Genomic DNA, 22,348 nt, shown 5'->3' on the forward strand with positions numbered 1-22,348 from the left:
TGAGCCTCTAGGTTATTAGAGCAATAGACTGCAATTTATAAAGGCTTTATAAAGGCAATTTATAAAGGCTTTTCGTCGGAGCGAAAGACGAAGGCTCGAAACGTCAGCTTTTGTTATCGTTACGATGTCCAATTTACTATTTCAACTTTGTTGATATATGCAAATTATTAGACTGCAATTTATATTAGTCTGATGGGGTGATAACCTACACAAGGGATGATAGGAGAAAATGAGGAAAGTTTGTAAATTGCTAGCTGGAGGTTGTTGACTCACAAATATATCTGTACCCTCCTTTTAATGGTATAAATCTTTGATTATAGAAATAACTCTAGAAGGTAGAGTTGCCTCAAGGTTATCTAAGCAATAGACTGCAATTTAGATCGGTCTAATGGGGTGATAACCTACAGAGGGGATAATGGGAGAAAATGAGGAAAGTTTGTAAATTGATAGCTGGAGGGTGGTGACTTACAAACTTTTTGAGTATTGACCACTTTCATAAATGGCTGCTGGATTAGTATTCTTTTGCTTAAATTTAAATTAGCCTTCTGACCTCCCTTGAGATAATGTATTCTTTTGAAATTTTGCACTGTAGAACGAGGCCAGAAAGGCTAATTTAATTTTAAACAAAAGAATATTAATCTGCCAGCCATTTATGAAAGTGGTCTATGCTCCAAACATTCATCATGCTCGCAAACTGATAGAAAGTGCATTCTTTTACTTTAATGAAATAAAAAAACAGCGAATGTTTCCATTTTCTGTGAGTTTCCTGGTGAAATAAATGATAACTCTTCGACCAATAAAGATGTTTGTGTTACCTCAGTTATTTATAAGATGATAGTTGTAAAGAAAGCTGTGAAACAACAAAAAAGCTTTTTAAGTGGGCAGTTTACATAGTTTTGGTAGCCACAAGGTTGTGGCTCTACTAAAGATGTAGTAGAACAAACCATCAAATGTCCATAGCAATTGGATCACCTTCAGAAAAAATAATTGCATTTTTGATAAGTTTTGATCAGTAATGAATTAATTAGTTATATCAACTAAGTTGAAATTGTAAATTGGCCACCGTAACAAATAAAAAAGCTGACAAAGGGCTAACGCTCGAAACGTCAGCTTTTTTATTCGTTACGGTGGCCAATTTACAATTTCAGCTTAGTTGATATAACCAATTACCTTGTTACCCTCACCGACGCAGCACCACCGAGTTTCTTTAGAAACTTTCAGCCTTTATTCAATGAATTAATTATATTAATCAACACTATCCAGTGCAGAGATGTTTCACCTTTGTTAATACGTTGCATACAGTACGTTGTGCATATGTTGCATACCATACGTTGCATATCAGTTGCACTTTTGCTCATACTTTTATTCATTAACCCTTTTTCGCCCAGGAGTGACCAAGACAGAATTTCTCCTTTTGCAATATCATTGCAACATCAAGCTGATAAGCGATAAGAATAATGAAAAAACATCAATCATTAGATTATTAGTAAATTCAATATCAAATTCTCTGAACCAACATCAAAAGAATTGAATGGTAGACAGTGTGAAGAATTGCTAATGAGATCTTGGTTATGAAAGGGACAAAGCTGAAATAACTGATATGAGCTGTTGGTGTCAATGTTGTAAATAAATAAAATATCAGACTATGCTGATAAAAAAATATTTGTCATGAATACAATTATATTTATTGTAATTGCAATAATGATAATAATAATAATAATAATAATAATAATAATGTTGTAGTAGTAGCAAGTATGATAAAAAAGTTGTCTATTTCTTACAATTATAATAACAATAATGATTATTATCTATTTTACATGATTTCCAATCCAGATACTACCAGAAAATACCACCAAGCCTTTTAACTGACAAAAACATGTGACAGTCAAGAATTCTGATTAAAAAGATGTAGAACTGCTATAATACACTCCCATAAGTACCTATAAATCTTTCAAAACTACAAATTGCACCCATAAAATTTGTTGTCTTTGAAAACTTTACTCTTTCTTATTTACACCTAATTGCACTTGAAATCATGTTATAACCTTTACCAATCCCTTTAGATCCCATTTTTAAAGTCAATTTTTCAACCATGAATCTTCCAATTTTTAAGTACCTGCCTATTAGAATTCTCTTTCCCCCTAAATCCTAAAAATATGCTAATTAATTTCCAAGAATTCCCCCCCCCCCATCCCCCAGGTCTGACTAATTATGGCATGAGGTTCCAATTTTGGTTTTTCAGGTTTTTCAATCTGGTAACTTGTAGGCAAGTTTGCTTATATAACTATATGTTTTATCTTGCTTATACACATTAAAACTTCATGAAAGTTTTTCAATGGCTTTTTGTAACCAAATGGTTGCTCCTTGAAAGTTTTCATCTTCAACAGAGCTACAAAACTCCAGCATTGCTTGATACCTCTCTTTCATATTGAACGCAAACCGGGATTTCAACTTGTGAAGACAGATTGGACATGTAAACATTGGACGATTGTTGGACTCCTCAAGATGGTTGCTTCCATTCATAGCACATGAAAAGAACACACAGTGTTGAAGGGCAAACAAATGGCATATCTCATGAGCCATAACCTGCAAAAACATAAAAAAAAAGAACATCAACAACTCTAAGCCCAGTCAGATACTCCAGCCGCATAAAAATATTTTCTCTATTCTACCTTTAATACCATTATACTCCCAGAAGTGACCAAGACAGAATTTCTCCTTACAATATCAATACAATATCAAGCAGACAAGTGATGAGAATAAAGAAAAATATCATTAGGGGATTATTAGTTGATCCAAATCCAAATCCTCTGAACTAACATCATACCAGTTGTATGCAAGACAGTAAGGAGAATTACCAACAAGATCTTGGGAGTGAAAGAATAAGTTTTGTTCAATTTGACAGCCGCTCCCATCAAATGTTTAGTTATTTAATTTACCAACTGGAATTAAATTTGACTTCTGTCTTGTAGTTAAATAAGAAATAAAATGCTAAGCGAGTGAAGTTAGACTTTACATTACCCATCTCCCAAGGCAACTACCTACGGCCGACAGTACCTACTCACAGCTGCATGTGCAGAGTTCCTGTTAATGCAAAGGTGTGCATCTTATATGCACAAAAAATGAAAAGGACGCACAGTTTTTGTCAATGTGCGTTCTTGGGATGCAGGGAAAAGGTTCGGACTAGTTAGGAGACTAGGTCTGGTGGGCCCTACCCAAGAATTACTGCGATCATCATGGCATGTCCTTTGACCTGCCATTTTGTCATTGTCAAGAGCATGTCTACTCAGAAGGGCTTATTCAATATATTTGATATTCGAAAGGGGAAACCTGGAAGTGATACAGATCTGGGGGATGATACCCAAGTGAAGAAACACAAATTTTGTCCTAAATGGTTGGAGGAGTTTCAATGGCTAAAATATAGTTCGACCGAAAAACAAATTGTTGTTAAGAAACACGAGCACACTTTATTCCAAAAGTAAAGCTCTATTAATAGCGTTAACACCTGGTCTTGGCTTTTGCCTCTCTGTTGGAAACTATAAAATCAATTTCAGTAAAAAGCAGGGAACCCCTAAAAAGCTAAAAGGATCCCCAACTTTTTGGAACTGGGGGTCCCAAGGACCCTTAACTATCAAAACTAATGGGAACTCTGAGGTGTTCATGTAAATTAAGAACTATCACGGTGAAATGTATTGGTTGAAGACCCAGTATCATCAAAACCCTTCCTATATCTCTCTTTGCCAACCACCCACTATGCACCCTTCTGGTTCACATCCCCACTCTCCCCACCCTTCTGGTTCTCATCCCCCACTCTCCCCACCCTTCTGGTTCTCATCCCCCACTCTCCCCCATCATCACTTCACTAGATGTCTTTCTCCAATTTCTGAGATAAATAAAAACAGGCAGGATATCAGGAGGATAAAAGGAGGATATCATCTCTCATCGATTTACACCTTAACATCAATATGCATATTCTCCATACTGTTCTCTACACATTTCCTAAGGAACTGACCTGGAGAATTTGTTTAACAATCAAAGACTTCTCCAGTTGGTGATCGTTTCCTTTACTCTCGTGACCTTCATGTTTGATTTAGGGGGTGATTTTGAAAGGAGAAGTCAAATGCTTCTCAATTTTACATGTAGGAGCTAAAGAGTCAATGTACCTTACAACTCCTCCAAAGCACAAGGGTACTCGTGTTGGATGATACAACTTTCGCGCGATCTTCTTCGTGGAAGAGGGGATCATATCTTGCAAAACTGAACACTCCAACACCTGCTGAAGGTAAGGCCTGTCCGAACACATAATTCCAGCTTTCCCTCGGGTACAAATCCATCATCGTGATTCCCACAACGCAGAAAGCATCAGACGGCCATTTACTTTGGAGGTATTTGTAGATATCTGGAATCAATAACTGCTTATGTCCGTGATGCCTTCGTGTTTTACATTTCAGTTTTGCTATAGAAACAGACGGAAGGACAACAACTTGAAAACCAGTGAAAAATACACTTGCAAATCGTTGAAGAAGCGATAAAAAGCTTTCTTTTGTGCCAGTTTTATCCAGTTCCACTTCAGAGGTTGTCCATTTTTCGCCCAGAGGTACAAGATATATATTTTTCTTCTTCTCTCTAACGGGCGAAATGATGGTTTGAAATCTCTGCCACCAAGAATCATGCGACTGTTTCATTTCAGAATGCGACGACAACCAGTCATCTTCATCTGGCTCTGGCAGAGCTGGAAACAAACTCCTGTTTTTCAGGCCTTTTGTCAAAAAGGTTTTTTCTTCCTTTGGTAGCTTCTCGAAGTTACCAAGATCACGAATCGTTGTAATTGTTAACGCAGTCGCCATGTTTGGATTGATCCAAGGGAAAGGAAGTCTTCTCGGATTTTGGAAACTCTCCTCGAAAATGAGTTCAAATTAAGCGTTTGAAACTAAGCAATACAAAAATTCACTTCCGATTCCAATAGCATATGCAGATCCAGATAATCCCCAGAATGACAACTACACTGCAGGAACGTGGTCCTCCAATAATCACGATTACGTAAAAAAAAAAAACCCTTAGAAACGTGAAGAGGTCTAGAAATAAAAAAAATGTCCTTTCCCTGAGTAACTCACGACCATTGGCTAAAACCTTACGTAGCGATATCCAAGACATAATCCCTTGTCGAGATCTCACTTTACTTACTTTATTTCTACATGTTCACATTTCGAGATATTTCTTCACAAAAATGGTTTCACTAGCTACGCTGGAAATTTTGAGTTGCGTTAGCAAAAAAGATCACTCCACTCGCAGGTTTTCATTGATTTTCTTAAATTATGCACTAGTTGGCAAATAGTTCGAAGAATGCTAGCCATCAATTCCTTACAACATATACATAATGTGATACAATGTATATATGAAGTTCATATATTTTGAACTGCGGTATTAAATAGGTATGATGTACGATCCTCGCAGTAAAGAGCGCTATTTATACAATAGCGAAAATCAGACCTGAAAAAAATCAGGCCTGTACGGGATTCGAACCACTGACCTTATACCATATACATAATTTATAAAACAGTATCTTCAAACGTGACATTTTCGCAGGGCTTTTTAAATAAATTAAAAATATAAACAAACTGTTTATTCTACCAGAATTTTGGTATTATTCGTGTCTAAAATATTGTCAAAATCTCTTAGATCCCCATCAAATTGCAAATTAAATCATATCCTGAAGTTCTCCTTCTGCTTGTCATTCACAAATTTTGGTCCTCGGAAGCCGTTGTTTTGTTACAACGCGTTCTATCCAGATTGCGTGACGAAACCAAAGTCACGTTCCGCGTTTTGATTTTGTCTCTCATGTTGTATTAGCTCTCACAGCTCTATAATATAAATACAGAGTCTCAAAGGATTTCAGATTACTGGATTTCAAAAGATAAACGACCAGTTACCACCAGAGAGGACGAAGTTCGTTATGATGACATTACTTCCGGTTTCAACGTTCTAATTAACTCAGATGCCAGAGACTGTAGTGCTGTTCCCGCGGGTGATTCTGGGAATGATTCGAAAATGTTCGAACCTTGTTCACAACAAACGCACAAGTTCTATGAAGAAGGGAGAAAAAAATGGAAAAAAGTAACTGGAACGTAAGAAAAATTTGCATGTCATGCGAAGAATTCGTCGACATTGTAGTTCCTGACAAGTGACAAAAACACAGTGGAAAAAAAAAAAAAAACCATGTCAATAGAAAAGAAAATTTTGTTTCCAAAAACTTATATACCCTATGGTTTCCTCGTTTAAGCGCATGCGAAGTAACTTTCCAAACCCTCTCTCTCCGAGAAGCAGACACCTTTAGCTCACACAGTAGTGAAGTTTGCGTTACTGAGAGCGCATTTCGATTGAATGTCGTAAAACCCAAGACTTAATGACAACCAATTAGGGAAAGGACAACGTCACGAGGAGCCAATGAGATCTCTGAGTCAAAACAAGTAAACTGTGTAAAGCGCGGGAAAACGCAAGTGACTATGTCGCGATTGGTTTTAGTTTTGAATATGATTGGTTGAAAAAAAGTGGCGCGAGTTTTCTGGACCGATCACGCGGCGAGGAAAGGTAAAACTAAAGCAATACAGAATTTGAGAGAAAATGACTTTTGGGCTTTTGCCTTCCACATGGCTGGCTGCCTAATAATACAGTTTTCACTGGTCATCACAACCTTGACAACAGCATCGGTATCGGTAGAAGATTTAGCATCATTTTCATCGCCATTGTCAGCATTATCAAGGCATCAAGACAAACAACATCAACAACACTACTGACTACAGCATCATCATCAATAACAACAACTACAACAATAGCATTATCATAAACAATAACAACTACGACAAGTTTTTTTTCACTTGATACCTGATCTAGCGGGATTTTTCCAAGGAAACGAAGACCATTTTCACTTGCAAGCCTGTCAGCGCCACCAGAAGAAAACAGGTTTGAACATTCCTGAACGTTCATCAACACAATGAAGCAATTTTAGTAAGGTAAAATAATTCTAAAACCAGTGAAACAACATACCAGTAAATTGTAGCAAAATGGTACAAACTACATACAAGATTAATATAGAATAAGCGTTTTGCAAAGACTAAGTGCTCGATAACTATGTCACTGGTTGTGTTGACTCTCTGCAACTCTAAGAACCCTTGGAAGAATTCACAAAGCAGTTTGTTACCTGACAGTATGGACAAACAAAGCCACTCATATTTTCCAGGATCCCCAACACCGTAAGGTCCATCTTTCGGCAAAAATTCAGCTCTTTGCGGATCGTTGCCAACGCAACCTCTTGAGGCGTCGTAACGACGACAGCTCCATCAGGATTGACGTTTTTTAATGCTTTGACAACAGTAAGATGCTCATCTGATGTTCCGGGTGGTGTGTCTGTTGGTGTATGTAGATAAAGAATTCATATTCCAGTGTTCATACGCGGGAAAATGCAAGTGACCGAGACGCGTTTGTTATTAATTTTGCATCAGTGATTGGTTGAGAGTTTGACGCGAGTTTTCTGGACCAATCACTGAGCAAAGTTAATTAAAACCAAAGCAACCTTGAAGCGCGGGAAAACGTGAATGACCGAGAGGCGTATGTTTTAGTTTTGCATCAGTGATTTGATGAGAGTTTGGCGCGAGTTTTCTGGACCAATCACATAGCAAAGTTAGGTTAAGTTAAACCAAAGCAACCTTGATACGAGGGAAAATGTGAATGACCGAGACGCATATGTTTTAAGTTTTGCATTAAGTGATTGGTTGAGAGTTTGGCGCGAGTTTTCTGGACCAATCACCGAGCAAAGTTGTGTAAAACCAAAGCAATCCCGGATTACTTCCTCTCGATTGATTGTCAGCCTCAGGGCTTTCGAAGACGCCATATCCTAAACAGCAATTGAGAAGTTTTGTCTTTTCCACGGTTGGAGGTCGAGAAACAGCTCATTGGCGCGCATTTCATCAAATGTCTGACAGAGTAAAATTTTGTCTTCCAATTATATGAACTTTGCAATGGGTCTTGCCCACCATAGTCTCTATGGCTCAGTGGTAGAGAGCGAAGTACAGAATCCGAAAGTCTGAGCTAACAATTTTTCCTTTGTCCTATGTTCATGATAAGACGAAAATTATCTTTCTCTATTTCTTTTACTAAGCTCAAAATTTACCATCTTTCTTATTCTATTTACAATCGAAGCTTTGGTACTATCTTTTTCCGCGGCCCTTTAATCTTCTGACTAGCTCAATTTCCGAAAAAAATAAATGACCTAAAAACCTGCATAACTTACCAAATAAAAGAAAGTCGAGCCGACCCCAAAATGTGTCCTTCATAAACTGCTTGATTAGACCTTATAAAGAAGCAAAAACGGAAGGAAGAAAAGAAAAGGTAATGTGCAGGTTATTGCAAGCCTTTCAAGCGGGATAAAGGGGTAAGCTGTTGTGGTGCTGCGTCGCTTAGGGTCTAACAAGATAATTGTTATAGCCCTTCATCAGATTTTGTTCGCTCCGATGAAGGGCTAAATCTCGAAACATTAACTTTGAAACACTTACATCATCACTTTAGTTGACAAAACCAAATTACCTTTCAAACGCGAGTCTCCAGACTAAAAAGAGCGAACAAGTATCATACCTGTTTTCCGCGGTCCACGCCATATTATCCTAAAGGTCAATGAGAATAATTTCGTCAATGCTTAAAATAGCGCAGCTGGACAAGTTACTTCCAAATATGACTAACTTAGGTGCAGCTGATTAAGAAATCAACAGTGGTTTAGCGTGGTCTGTACTCTTATCGACAACGACATTCGTCATCACAGTGGTCAAAATGTGGATTCACAAGGCGCAGCCTCACCCTAACACTAAGCAAATAAAACGATTTTGTCTACACTCTTGTCGACTACGGCATATTGGCCAATCAGATTGCGACATTACTGCCAATTGTGGTAAAACAATGCTTCCACACTTGATCAGTACGTTGTTCCCTGGGGCTCAACACGCTCTCTCACGGTGCTGGACTTTACCTAGCGGTTTAATAGTTAATTCTCTAGTGGAATCTCCTCAACTCAAGAAGCTAGAGTTGCTCTCGGCTGCGCCTCGAGCAACTCTTACGCTTCTCTCGGCTGCGCCTCGAGCAACTCTTACGCTTCTCTCGTGCTCTCCAAACTCCCCGCGTGCATCCATAACTCGATATACGCATGCTAAGCATGAAACAATTCTTAATTATAACATGACATTGATACATTGTAGCTAAAGAGTTCCCTTTTATTTAACAAATCTTACGTGACCAGAAAAAACAAGCGCGCGCGGAAAAATAGTCTTTGCGTTTGCTCACGTCAGCAGCGTACACCCATGGGCAAATGGAGGACGCTAAATTGACCAATCAGAGCACGCGCTTTACTTTGGTTATGTTATAATTAAGGTTGTATTCAAGAGTACATGTACATTTCCCAGCTTACTTACGCATTGTCTGACTTCTGCAGTAAGGACCCCACTGACATAACTTTTACACCAAAATGAGGTGATCTGAAGATGGCAAAAAGACACTTAGCATCATGCATTCAACTTACCTATCCTATAATTTAAACAAAAGCTGTCCCTCAAATAAACTAATTAAGAGTTATTATTTAAGATGCCACTGGCCATATCTGTGAAGTGTGGAAGTCTTGTATTCTGCAGCATACACCTTTATTGATATCTAGCGGGCTATACCCGCAACTAAAACTACTACGGTTGAGAATCTAGAACGTTCCGTAATATTGCAATAGATTCAATTTGTATATTAATTCTGGGATGACTCAGCTTGACCCAGCTACTTCTAGAACATTCCTGAAGGTTACACTACAATCTACAGGACTGTACAGACTCCTTATTCTGGAGTAATCAGGGCTACACACTAGCTTTTCAACTTACTAGCCAAGTAGCTAGTGACAACTTAGATGCTATTATGACAATTTTAATTTGTTGGTTAGCCAAACTGGCTGGTGGAAATCGAAAAAAAACTAGCCAAAACTAAATTTCTACTGGTCTGTGGCTAGATGGGAAGGTTGGGAGGGTGGGGTGGGGGGGGGGGGGGCTGCAAGGTGGGTAATTATCAATTAAAAAACTTTGGAACAATTGAAAAAGGCATCCACCGAGAGGGAGTTACCAGTAATGTCAACTTTATTGTTATTTACTGTATTGTATTAACTCTACTCTCTTCTATTGTGTCATCTTTTTTTTCATACATACTGAGATTTACACTGCAAAGCACTATCATTCGTGTCTCTTAGAGACTAACAATGTATTTTCACAGTCATTTGCCTCCAACCTTTGAAATGTGTCGGTCAGTAAGAAAAAATCTCGGTATGTATGAAATAAAACATCATACCATGGAAATTGCTTGAATGATTTTTAATTTACTCATTGTGAGGCATAAAAAAAAATTCACTCATTCAATGAACTTACACCTTTGCTTTTTTGATACATTGCAATTCATTAATAAAAATTGTGTGCACTTTCCCTGCAATAATCTCTACCTTCTCTTGAGTTGTTTTGTGTTGCATTGTAATGTACTGTGTTGTATTTTATTGTATCTCATAGTATGTGTGGTACGACTGGTCCATTTTAGCTTACGACCGGCTAAATTCATAAGTTTGTTATATGTAAAACTTGAAATCTTCTCCCTTGGTTTGAACCCAGAGATGAAATAAAAATCCTACCAAGCTTGTTTTCTTGGTCAGTACTGTAAACTACAGAACCTCATTTTATGCGCTTGAATTTTTGGCATACGTGCCTCAAGCCATAAAAACTTGGGTCGTTATCTTACAGTACCAACCTCAAACTCTATTAGAGGTGTGTATTCATATTCTTACTTCAGAGGTGTCCATCCATATGGTGAGTTAATGACTTGTTGTTCTTCAACAGCCATTAGCTTGGGTACACTTGGTCCACAAATGTCCAAGTCCACCAGCCCCACCTAGGCCAGAGTTCAAATTAGTTCCAATATATTTGTTTTAGTTAATGAAAATAAAGTGAATTTGGGTCAAACATGTTTTTAACTTCTTTACAATGTATAATAATTACAAATAATAATTGTATCCCTATGCTTGTTATACAAATGTAACAAACATTTTTAGAGTACACTAGCTAGTTATGACTGTATCTTTATATCTTTTATTAGTATAATTTCAGAGCTGAGCAAAGAGTTTCCAGCAATCTGATTGGTTGAGTGGTTCCTTATATGACGCTATATAAACTGCTCCACGCATTTTATAAAAAATGTTAAAATAAAATGTTCATAAATGTTACTAAAATGTTATGATTTTATAAATTTCTCTGTTGTTCAGCTCTGAAATTATACTAAAACAATTGTTCGCCTCAGGTTCGGTGAATATTGTCGAATAATCCCCTTGACTTTGTCTTAGGGATTATTTGACGATATTCACCTTGCCTTCGGCGAATAATTGTTAAATGGTACCTTATGTCCCATGTTACCAAGAGCCATGCTGAGATTAGCTGCCAGGCTTGATTTTCCAACTCCTTCAAAAATTCCAAGTTAAAAAAGGTTTTAACTGATTGGTGAAATGCCTATTTAATGCTGTGGCTGATAACTCTATTATGTTCATGTAAACCTTAGTACATTTTTTGAAATTGAATTACTGAGGTATAAAATATAAGGATTCACAATGAAATAAATTAAAAAATTTATGGTTAGGCTCTAAAAAAGATGAGTTGTTAATGATGGAGGAATTTACCCTTCACTTTCAAACAAGATGACTTAAATAAACAAACTAAACTTAAAATACTTGATCAACAGGGATTTGCTAAAGCAAAGGCATAGAAAAAACCAGGAAAGATTTATTACTCGACGTTTCGGGGTCATCGTGACTCCATTATCAAGAGACTAGTTTAAAAACATGCAAATAAGGAAAGGTACAAGAATAGCATAAATTAGACTGAACGGCTTAAACAAACACCTTGGCGCGGATGGAATCCGTTTGCACGTTCAGTGTTGGCTTACGCATGCGAATATACAACATTTCATTAACAAGGCAATCAACCACCTCCAGCACAATAGTGAAATGCCTGAACGCTTGATCGAGCAATTCAACGTCATCACGAAATGTAACGGCAAATTTGATTGCCTTGTTAATGAAATGTTGTATATTCGCATGCGTAAGCCAACACTGAACGTGCAAACGGATTCCATCCGCGCCAAGGTGTTTGTTTAAGCCGTTCAGTCTAATTTATGCTATTCTTGTACCTTTCCTTATTTGCATGTTTTTAAACTAGTCTCTTGATAATGGAGTCACGATGACCCCGAAACGTCGAGTAATAAATCTTTCCTGGTTTTTTCTAAACTTAAAATAAACATGTAAATAAATAGATAAAATACAAGGCTGTGTTCGAAGAAAAAGGGAGCCCAGTGTTCTGAAACAGTGAAATCCAGGGTTCCCAGCACATGCTTTTTATGAAAAAGCTAAGATTCCTGAGTTGCCTAAGAGCAAAAGTAAGGCGCCAGGGACCACTGGGCGATGATAGACCACGGCCCTGAAATAGTACATGACCATACTCTGTGCAATTTAATGCAATACAAAATGATTTCCTGTTTAAGTGAATTCAACTTGCTTTTCCTAAATGTTAAAAATTATGGCAGCATACCCAAAACAAAGAAAGAATCAAATCAGTCTAGATTACAATAATTTCGATCTGAAATTTGATCTTAGACTACAACACATACAGTTGATAATTACCTCCTTTTCCAGACAATATTAAAATCTTATGTTTGACTGCATTCATTCGCAAGTCAATCATCTCTTGATCTGGGTCCAAACCACCTGTTGAACATTTTAAAGACCAACAAAATAAAATATTCCAAGGGTTTTGAAATGGGCTGATATATTTTCCTGTAACCAGTAGCTCCATTATTTCATTAAAACAAAATCTACCTTGTTGACTGCAAAGATATTGTCCAGGACATCCTTGACATATCGTGGCTTTACCTGCTAGGGACTGATAAAAGAATTTAAAGATGTTGATTAAATCGACCTTTAAAAAGAGTTCACAAAACCTAGTGACCAAACACTTCTGGAAATAAATTGATTAATGAGAATATTGGTTTTTTCATCAGCCATTCTAAATCTGGAAACACTAATTCTTGGTACAACGCAGCTTGTCTTTTGAAAGTTTTTCTTTTCCCTTCCTCTGGGGATTATCATCATATTTTCCAAATTTACAGTTTCCAGAAACTTGCCCCTCCCCCTCGTTAAAAAATTTCCAAGGAGGTTCCCAGATAAATTCCAAAGTGATATGAAACAGAGGTTTTGCACAGCAGCCATGTTGGATGGCAGGAACAATGAAAATATTTTGCATAAGAAAGAAATTTTTTTCCCATGGGTAAAATAATCTATTGGTCGTGCCATCCAACATGGCTGCTGTGCAAAACCTTTATACTTTGGTTAGAAGTCCTTGCGAGTTGCTCCTAAGGGGGTTCAGAAATTTCTCTTCTGAAGAGGGGTTACAGGAAAGCATTCAATAAATGGTTTGCACGTTAGGTCATTGCCGCCATGTTGGTGGACGTAAACAATAGATACCTCATTAGCTTCTTTCGTTCGTCCATCAGCATTTTGTTCCTTTCACCATTGTTACCTGTGTCTCTAGAGATTACTTGCAAACCACCTATAGTGGAGGTGCAGTTTGAAAATGGAATGGCCTAAATTTTAGATACGCAAGTTACTAAAAATCTCACCGTCTCTGAGGGACATCCAACAGCAGTTGCTTTATCGCCATCTGACTCCATGGTTGAATAGCGTTTTAAAACAAAATTATAATTTTTTTTGATGCAACCATTTTAAAACTCAACCAATCCATAGTTAGTATGACCAATCTAGACTAAATTCAAATGAACGCGCTTACTGCTTGACTCACGTGCGCCATGTTGGTCGCGCAGCTTCATAGGACTGGCACGACTGACACTAGCCTTGTTCCCAGGATACTCTCGTTCTTAAATGCAAGTTGTAAAACAACATGGCGGATCGATTGCTCACACATGTCAAATATGATAAACTGACTGGTAGATTCCAGTAACCGTTCATTTGAATAAATCGCTATGGTTTATCAAAGAGTGATACCATACATAAACGTTCTTGGAATGTTTACCCGTGGTTTTGTCATTGGTGTGCCTGTCGTGATTACATTCGTGGACTATGTTGGTACCGTTAAAGGTGTAACCGGCATCTCGATGCAAGTACGTTACTTATTTATTTAATTTATTTATTTATTACAATCTATGGATTAAAAAACCAAAGGATGAACTGCAAAGGAGTCTTATACCCCATATAAAATCAGGTCACCCAAAAACATATAAATATAATAGCTACTTAAGAATCACGGAAAAATTTCCTAACTCTAGACTTAAAAATATTTACATTATCACAAACACGAATGTCTAACGGTAGTTGATTCCACTGGTCAGTTACAACAACAAAAGTGCTTTCCTTTACATTAATTTCTCTTTTTTTCTTGCGCGTATATCTCTAAATGAAAGCTCTGAGTATTGGTGTTGTATTCTGTGATTAAATATTTTTTCTCATCACTTTTTGCTTGAAAATGTGTTGTCTGTGGGGAGAAATTACTCATTGGTCACGCAAGGAGTCAAAAGGTTAAGATTTAGTGTACAGAGTTTCTTATAATATGTCTTATAGACGTAACATGAGCATTCTATGATTGTTATCAGTAATTCATTAAATTTGTTTATTAGCAGTTAGTATTTTTTTCCTTTTTTTAGCCAGCCCTAAGCTCTAATCCACATCAAATTAATTTTCCTTGTTTTCTTGTGTGTATATCTCAGAATTTAAGCTCTGAGTATTGGTGTTGTGTTTGTGATTGAAATTTTTTTTCTCATCATTTTTGCTTAAGAATGTGTTGGTATTGTGGGGGAGAAATTACTCTTTGGTCACATTAGAAGAAGTCAAATGGTGAAGATTTGGTGTACAGAGTTTCTCGGAATGTGCCATATAAACGGAGCATGGATATTCTATGTTATCAGTGGTGAGAGCACTCGCCTCCCACCACTGTGTCCCGAGTTCGATTCCTGGACCTGGCGTCACATGTGGGTTGAGTTTGTTGTTGGTTCTCGTCCTTGCTCCGAGGGTTTTTCTCTGGATCCTCCAGTTTTCCTCCCTCCGCAAAAACCAACATTCCAAATTCCAATTCGATCTGGAAATAGTGGACAAGAAGAGCCACCCAGTGGAATGTCCATTGCCAAATTATTATTTAATTATTATTATTATTTATTTATTTATTTGTTCATTAATTTTGTTAATCCTCCAACTCCCAAGATCTGATTGTTAATTCTCCCATCTAGCTGCTGCATAGTTCCTTGTAAATTAGTGATGAGAATCTGGTGTCAGATCAAGATAACCTCTATGTGATAAGTTAAGGTATTCTCCTTGCCTATTTGCTGGATAACTGCCTCCCGGTTAGCTCAATTGGTTGGAGCGCTGGACTGTTGTGCGGGAGGTCGAGGTCGAGGGTTCAAGCCCTGGCCGGACCAACACTCAAGGCTTTAAAATAACTGAGGAGAATGTGCTACCTTTCTTTAATATCAAGAAATGGATAGACATTCTAGTCTTCTCGGATAAGGACAAATAAACCATAGGTCCGGTCTCCCGCATCTATTGATTAGTTAATTTGGTTAGGCAGGGGACGTGAAAGAACCTACTCATGAGATTATTGTGATGTGGTCTGGCCTGTTTACTGGGAATTGGGGGGAGGGGGCATCTTCAAATAAGTTTCCTTCAATTGTTTGTAAACTGCTCATGCAGTCTGGCCAAAGTCCCCAGAAAAGTGTTCTGATGCGCATTTGATCGTATCCACACGTTAATTTGCACAATATAAATATTAAATTATTAATATTAAATTATTATTAATGTATGAATATTTTAGGGAGAAGTTACATGTTAATCACTTCTGGAAGTTTAAGAGTTATTAATTAGCAGTTTTTATCTTTTTTTATCTAGCCAACCTTAAATCCTAATCCACATCGAAGTAGTGATGTAGTGCTAGTCAACAGCTGGGCTGTGCGGCGATTTGAAGGAATCCACAGAGGTGACATTGTTACTTTGATGTAAGTGAAAAGTTCTCCAGTTCAGTGTTATCTAACAAAGACTGGTACAAACATCTCTAATATACAAAGACTTCTTTCATGAAAAGTGAGCTTGGTTATCATTCTTTATTACATTGCTCGCAGTGCCTGTGGGCAAGATGAAGCAAATCCTGTGTTCTGATTGGCTGCCCAAGTGGGTAAGACGGGCCCATCTTGTCTGCTTGGGATTAGCCGCATTGATCCTACTCGTGAAAGAAATATAATTAGAACTACATTTGTAATTCTTGAAAAATTTTGGCGATGGAAATGCAAAAAGTGGCAGAAGATGGTCAGAACAAAGAAAATAGAAATGACTCTTGTGAGTTTGTTGTGCTACAAACACAGCTGGCTTTCTTTCTTTCTCAACTCTTGAAGTAAACAAGTCATTCTTAATTCTTAATAAAGCAAAATCTTTTTGCAAATGAATATATATTAAACTCTTAATTAACCAAGCTTGTTCAGTCGAAAATTATGGCTGAATGTTAGCCTTATTCTTTTTTTGCCTTTTTATGGACCTCGACGTCGTTTCAGTACATAAAAATGCAGAAAAAGAACTTGGCCAATATCTAGCCATCTTGACCTCATGCTTGGTTAGTAATGTATATTTACTGTGTATGTAAATAAACCTTGCAAACCTCACAATTAGGTGAAAATTTTATCTTTTTTGGACATGCTGATATAAGCCGGGAAGGCTAACTTACTTTTGGATAGAAAAATAATGATATAAATGCACACAATATTTAAAAGAGGTCAGTGCCATATTTCTTGCAATAAATGCCTGAGCACATACTGTAAAATTTTAGCTCTAAGGGTGTTGCTTAAATGGAAGTAGGCCACTTATTTGAGGGGTGCTTATTAAGAAATTATCAACCTGTACTTGTTCAGTTGTAGTTTATCCTTGCAAAGGGATAAATTAAGTGGTGATAGAAACAGGATTTCTATGTATCTCTTACTATTTAAGAAAGTAAGGGGGGGAGCCAGGTGGGGGCCTGGGAGGGGGTGCTCTTCAAGGGGGGCATTTGTACTTATTCAGTTGTAGTTTATCCTTACAAAGGGATAAATTAAGTGGTAATAGAAACAGGATTTCTGTGTATCTCTTACTATTTAAGAAAGTAAAGGGGGGGACCCAGGAGGGTGCCTGGGAGGGGGTGCTCTTCAAGGGGGGCATTTGTACTTATTCAGTTGTAGTTTATCCTTACAAAGGGATAAATTAAGTGGTAATAGAAACAGGATTTCAGTGTATCTCTTACTATTTAAGAAAGTAAAGGGGGGGACCCAGGAGGGTGCCTGGGAGGGGGTGCTCTTCAAGGGGGGCATTTGTACTTATTCAGTTGTAGTTTATCCTTACAAAGGGATAAATTAAGTGGTAATAGAAACAGGATTTCTGTGTATCTCTTACTATTTAAGAAAGTAAAGGGGGGGACCCAGGAGGGTGCCTGGGAGGGGGTGCTCTTCAAGGGGGGCATTTGTACTTATACAGTTGTAGTTTATCCTTACAAAGGGATAAATTAAGTGGTAATAGAAACAGGATTTCAGTGTATCTCTTACTATTTAAGAAAGTAAAGGGGGGGACCCAGGAGGGTGCCTGGGAGGGGGTGCTCTTCAAGGGGGGCATTTGTACTTATTCAGTTGTAGTTTATCCTTACAAAGGGATAAATTAAGTGGTAATAGAAACAGGATTTCTGTGTATCTCTTACTATTTAAGAAAGTAAAGGGGGGGACCCAGGAGGGTGCCTGGGAGGGGGTGCTCTTCAAGGGGGGCATTTGTACTTATACAGTTGTAGTTTATCCTTACAAAGGGATAAATTAAGTGGTGATAGAAACAGGATTTCTATGTATCTCTTACTATTTAAGAAAGTAAGAGGGAGGAGCCAGGAGGGGGCCTGGGAGGGGGTGCTCTCCAAGGGGGGCATTTGTTTGATATGATGGCCTACAAGGCAAGCTCTTATTGGAGGCAGAGTGCTCATTTCAGCATGGACACTTATCCAAGGAAATAATTATGGTAAGTTGGTCTTAAATCCTACCAAGGAGGAGGCATTCCAATTTGCTGGTTACATAATACAGCTAGAACATGATAATGATTGTTGTAAACCCCATTATTGTTTATTTCTATTCCAAGTGATCCCACAGATCCTGATGCTGCCTTAATCAAGAGAGTTATAGCTCTAGAGGGCGACCATGTAAGGTGAGTGTATTGTATTGTGTTACATAGCATCACGTAGCATTACCACTGTAAGGAACTTTCTATTACTCAATCCTGTTGTAAATCTACTCTCCCCGCCCCCCCAAGTGAAAGTACAATTAATTACAGACATTGTATGGTAAATATACTATCTTGATTACAGAATAAAAAATGAAGTTGAATTAGAGGAATGAGTTGATCACTTGATGCATGAATACTCTACAGTGAGTGACAGTATTATTTCAAATAAATACTACTGTTTCTTTATTCATGCTCTTGCAAAATCATTGGCACCCATGAAATGCTTACATGAAACGATGAAACCATATGGCTCTATGCATCAGGTGCATATGATGGCCACCATTGTACTTACAAGTGGTATATGATGGAAGCTATCCAAGCTTTCCTGAAAGAAAACAATAATCATCAAAAGAGGTTTAATATGTCTTGAGTAATATGAAAAGTGAGTCAATGATTATGTATCTGTGTAAATGCTCCCCATGAAGCTATACAGGATATCTAACTGATATCCTAGCCCGCTAGCAGGCCCATATTATAAATACTTTGGCATGAGCTTTTCTTTGCTTGCAGGAAAATGTAGGGCCTTTCGCAAACGCGAATTAGGGAGAGGTCTGTAAAGAGGTTTATTACACGATTAAAAATGCTCTATTTCCGGTCAATATTCTCTCAGTGTTGGACCGGGCACTGTCCCGAATGGTCCCGAATGATACCTCACTTGTGTCCCTTTGAACTTCAGTCGTATAATAAATCTCTTATTAACCAAGCTTGCTCGGGACCGTACTGGAAGAATATCGGCCCTCTGTCTTTTTTGTACGGACCTCGCTGCACTCGGTCCGTACTGTCAAGACCTCGGGCCGATATTCTCCCAGTACGGCCCTCGCGCTTGGTTAATAAGATATATGTATCACTTCATTATTAGTGGTAGACCCCTGGTAAACTTTCCCTGACTCGCTTTAAATTTTCGTGCAGGTGGAAAAATGTGAATCCTGCAGTGCCCAGGGCTGGACATTACAACGGTAACCAACTAGCCATAAACTAGTAGAAATTCAGTTTTGGCTGGTGGTTTTGAATTTCCTCTAGCCAGTTTGGCTGAAATTGTTGTAACATCTAAGTTGTCACCAGCCACTTGGCTAGTAAGTTGAAAAGTTAGTGTAGAGTCCCGGTACTGGTAACGAGTGCTTGTTTGCTGACCACTAATATCCTAACTATCTGGTTTCTGGTTTGACTGGCGTCTTTAAATTTTGCTAAATGACATGTACACAACCACTGTGACCTTCCATTATATCAGGTAGTTTGTTGGTCATAGCAGTAAATCCTGTTTCTCTGTTTTATAGAAGCATTAACTACAAAAAGAAGATCGTGAAAATTCCAAGAGGGCATTGTTGGGTGGAAGGCGATAATCATGCTCATAGTCACGACAGCAATTCTTTTGGACCGGTGAGTTCTGTTTATGATCATTCTATCCTTGGCTGTATGTTGTTGTTGTTGTTGTTGTTGTTTGTTCTATTGTTCTATTCTATTGTTCTATTTTGCTGTTTACTCGGATCCATCAAGCTTCTAGAGGGGTTTTTATAGAGTTATTGACTTGCTTCAAGACCAAGAGCCCACTGGGTTTTTACAGTGTGCTACTGTGAGGATTACGTTGTTTCATAATCACGTTTTGAAGCGCTGAACGTTGCATTTTTGTGCATCTTGAATGATTTTGTAAGTGGCTCTTTCCTTTGAAAACCCCATCAGAAATCATCAGTAGAGTTGAGTCTTTCCATTTTGAACTCGTTTTGCTCTACATTAACCAAGCGTTTTCAAATATGACCTTTGTTTTATTTTATTGAGTTCTTTGAGATGGAAAATGTTTCAAAGTTCATGTGTTTTCGAATTCCTCGTTCGGCGGTTTCAAACTTCAAGTATCGATTGAAATTAAGACGATTTATCCATCTTCTACTGGGGCAACTTGTTTTCTTCAGGGGATGAGGTAACGCATATGCACTCAATTTTATCGCCTAAAGAAAGACTGTCAGCATGTGGTCGAAACGTCGCGATCCATCAGTAATGACTGCGCTCGGTTAGCTCATGTTGTTGCATAGCGTCGGACTGCCGTGTGGGAGCTCTAGGGTTCAAGCCCCAGGCTGGACTAAAAATAACTGAAAAGAATGTGCGGCCTTTGTTTTAACATTTGCAGATGGTTAGACACCCTGATCTTCTCGGATAAGGAAGATAAACTGCAGGCCCCGTCTCCTGCATCTTCTTTGCATTGGTTAGCAGGGGACATTAAAGAATCCACGCACTTTTCGCAAAGAGTAGCGAACGTAGCTCCCGGTGTTGTAGTCCAGCCTTGTTCTTGTTTATACGGGTCCACATTTGAACCAGCTTTAAAGTTGAACTGGGCCATCCTGAGGCAAATGATAATGCTTCAATACTGGTCAATTCACCACAATAAATAACCACAATTAACTTGATTTATATTTGTTTTACCTTTTCCAGACTTCACTTTCGATAACTTGAGTTATATTTTTTGTCAGGTGGCTGTTGGATTAATTCAAGGAAAAGCAACTCGCATTGTGTGGCCTCCAAGAAGGTGGCAAAGGCTAGAGAACATCACGTGCGATGAAAGACTGGAAGGAAAATATTCCCTATTGAAAGAAGAAAAGGCCGGCGAACATTTGATGAAACCGCTAGTTGATAAAGAGAGTGGCACTAGTACAGCATCTAGATCTTACAGCATCGTGGACGATTCTGGTTCTGTTACAGAATTCTCATACGACTTGAGCAGTTGACCCATCGTGGAAACTTAAGCGAGATTGATTTTAGAATTTAGAAATAAGAAGAATTCGAATTTCTTACAGTTCTTATGGTGTTCATCTTTATTTTAACTCCTGACCTCTTTGGAGACCCCCCCCCCTCCCCCCTTTGAAACTAGTTTTTCCATTTGCTTCACGGCACTGTTGTCTCAACCGCCCTGCTGACAGTGGTTGTTCCTCGTGTGGACATGCAGTTTGGGCTACTCAATTTTCCAAAAAAAAAGGAAAAAACTGTGTTCACCAAAGAACGATCTGGTCTCCATTTATAGGGTCACGTATATCATGCTCCATTATTCGAGCGTCATGCTTTTGAGCCCCACCCCTTAAAATTTTAATAGTACGCTAAAATTGTCCTCAGGATCTCGCCCTATACTCTATGTATCTTATTATCACTTATTTTCGCGAGACGTAATTTTCGCGATTTAAAAAAATTTGCGAAATTAAAGTCCCGCGAAAAAAAGTTGCCGCGAAAATTAAAGACGCGAAATTTAGAGACCTTTATAAAATCCTTTATTTAAGCTTTCCGTCTGCTAGGAGTTTACATACGAGTAGGACGGCTCAAATTTCAGTTCAACGCATGCCCTTATCCCTCAACATTTGACTCATCTTGCTTGTAGTAGCCCTTTTAAAAGATGTTACTAAGTTGCTGACATTGTTGAACATTTCAGCCAGTTTGTTGCGTTTGAGCTTTCTATTCCCTTATGGTTAAATAAAATACAGAAATGGAAGTTTAAAAAGCGAGCACCAATTACCTGATTCGCGAAATTTAATTACCTTAAAAAAAGTTGATTTGTCAGAATCGCAAATTTTAAGTCCCGCGAAATATTCTTATTCCAAATACGCGAAATTAAAGTCGCGCGAAAATAAGTGATAACAAGGTAATAACTTAATTTGAGAGCTCTCAAGAGCCCCCCAACTCCCCTCCCCACCCCCACCCCCCTTGCAACTCCCAAGTACAACTTACTAAGGATTAACATTTCATTGGACCAAATTCTCAGGCAACTCACATGCATAATATAATGCTGAGTGCGTAAGGTAGGAACCAGTCCTCAAATGCAGGAACCTGGCTTAAAAAAAAATTGCAAAAATGTTACAGAAACGGCCCTTGTGACGTTTTTGCTGAAACCAACACTGAAAACTTAATTCTTAAAGTATTCGAACGCAGTTGAACGGGTTATTTCGAAAGAAATTTTGTCACAATTGTGGCAATATGCTCCACGCACTGACT

The 22,348-nt window shown here is 38.1% G+C and overlaps 3 protein-coding genes across 4 annotated transcripts; 1 reads left to right on the forward strand and 2 right to left on the reverse strand.

The window, feature by feature from the left end:
* Positions 1 to 694: 694 nt before the first annotated feature.
* Positions 695 to 5,029, reverse strand: LOC111330801 (archaemetzincin-2). The gene is made up of 2 exons (XM_022935754.2): positions 4,164 to 5,029; positions 695 to 2,586 (listed from the first exon to the last, which is right to left on the reverse strand). Exons 1-2 carry the CDS (start codon positions 4,845 to 4,847, stop codon positions 2,320 to 2,322), a joined length of 951 nt encoding a protein of 316 aa, XP_022791489.2. The 5' UTR covers positions 4,848 to 5,029; the 3' UTR covers positions 695 to 2,319.
* A 131-nt stretch (positions 5,030 to 5,160) lies between these two features.
* LOC111330802 (cytosolic Fe-S cluster assembly factor NUBP2 homolog) lies at positions 5,161 to 13,971 on the reverse strand. The gene is made up of 11 exons (XM_088762200.1): positions 13,723 to 13,971; positions 12,923 to 12,986; positions 12,728 to 12,811; positions 11,452 to 11,513; positions 10,847 to 10,950; positions 9,456 to 9,518; positions 8,629 to 8,657; positions 8,288 to 8,347; positions 7,199 to 7,404; positions 6,883 to 6,972; positions 5,161 to 6,083 (listed from the first exon to the last, which is right to left on the reverse strand). Exons 1-11 carry the CDS (start codon positions 13,771 to 13,773, stop codon positions 5,952 to 5,954), a joined length of 945 nt encoding a protein of 314 aa, XP_088618326.1. The 5' UTR covers positions 13,774 to 13,971; the 3' UTR covers positions 5,161 to 5,951.
* LOC111330798 (mitochondrial inner membrane protease subunit 2-like) lies at positions 13,970 to 21,167 on the forward strand. Of its 2 annotated transcripts, XM_088762208.1 has the most exons (6): positions 13,970 to 14,220; positions 14,602 to 14,634; positions 15,995 to 16,101; positions 18,239 to 18,304; positions 19,657 to 19,759; positions 20,842 to 21,167. In XM_088762208.1, exons 1-6 carry the CDS (start codon positions 14,083 to 14,085, stop codon positions 21,094 to 21,096), a joined length of 702 nt encoding a protein of 233 aa, XP_088618334.1. In that variant the 5' UTR covers positions 13,970 to 14,082; the 3' UTR covers positions 21,097 to 21,167. The 2 variants fall into 2 exon arrangements, with proteins under 2 accessions (XP_088618334.1, XP_088618335.1); XM_088762209.1 differs by lacking the exon at positions 14,602 to 14,634 and having other exon boundaries at positions 13,971 to 14,220.
* Positions 21,168 to 22,348: the final 1,181 nt, after the last annotated feature.

Source organism: Stylophora pistillata, chromosome 5, assembly GCF_964205215.1.
Source record: "Stylophora pistillata chromosome 5, jaStyPist1.2, whole genome shotgun sequence".
Taxonomy (NCBI): domain Eukaryota; kingdom Metazoa; phylum Cnidaria; class Anthozoa; order Scleractinia; family Pocilloporidae; genus Stylophora; species Stylophora pistillata.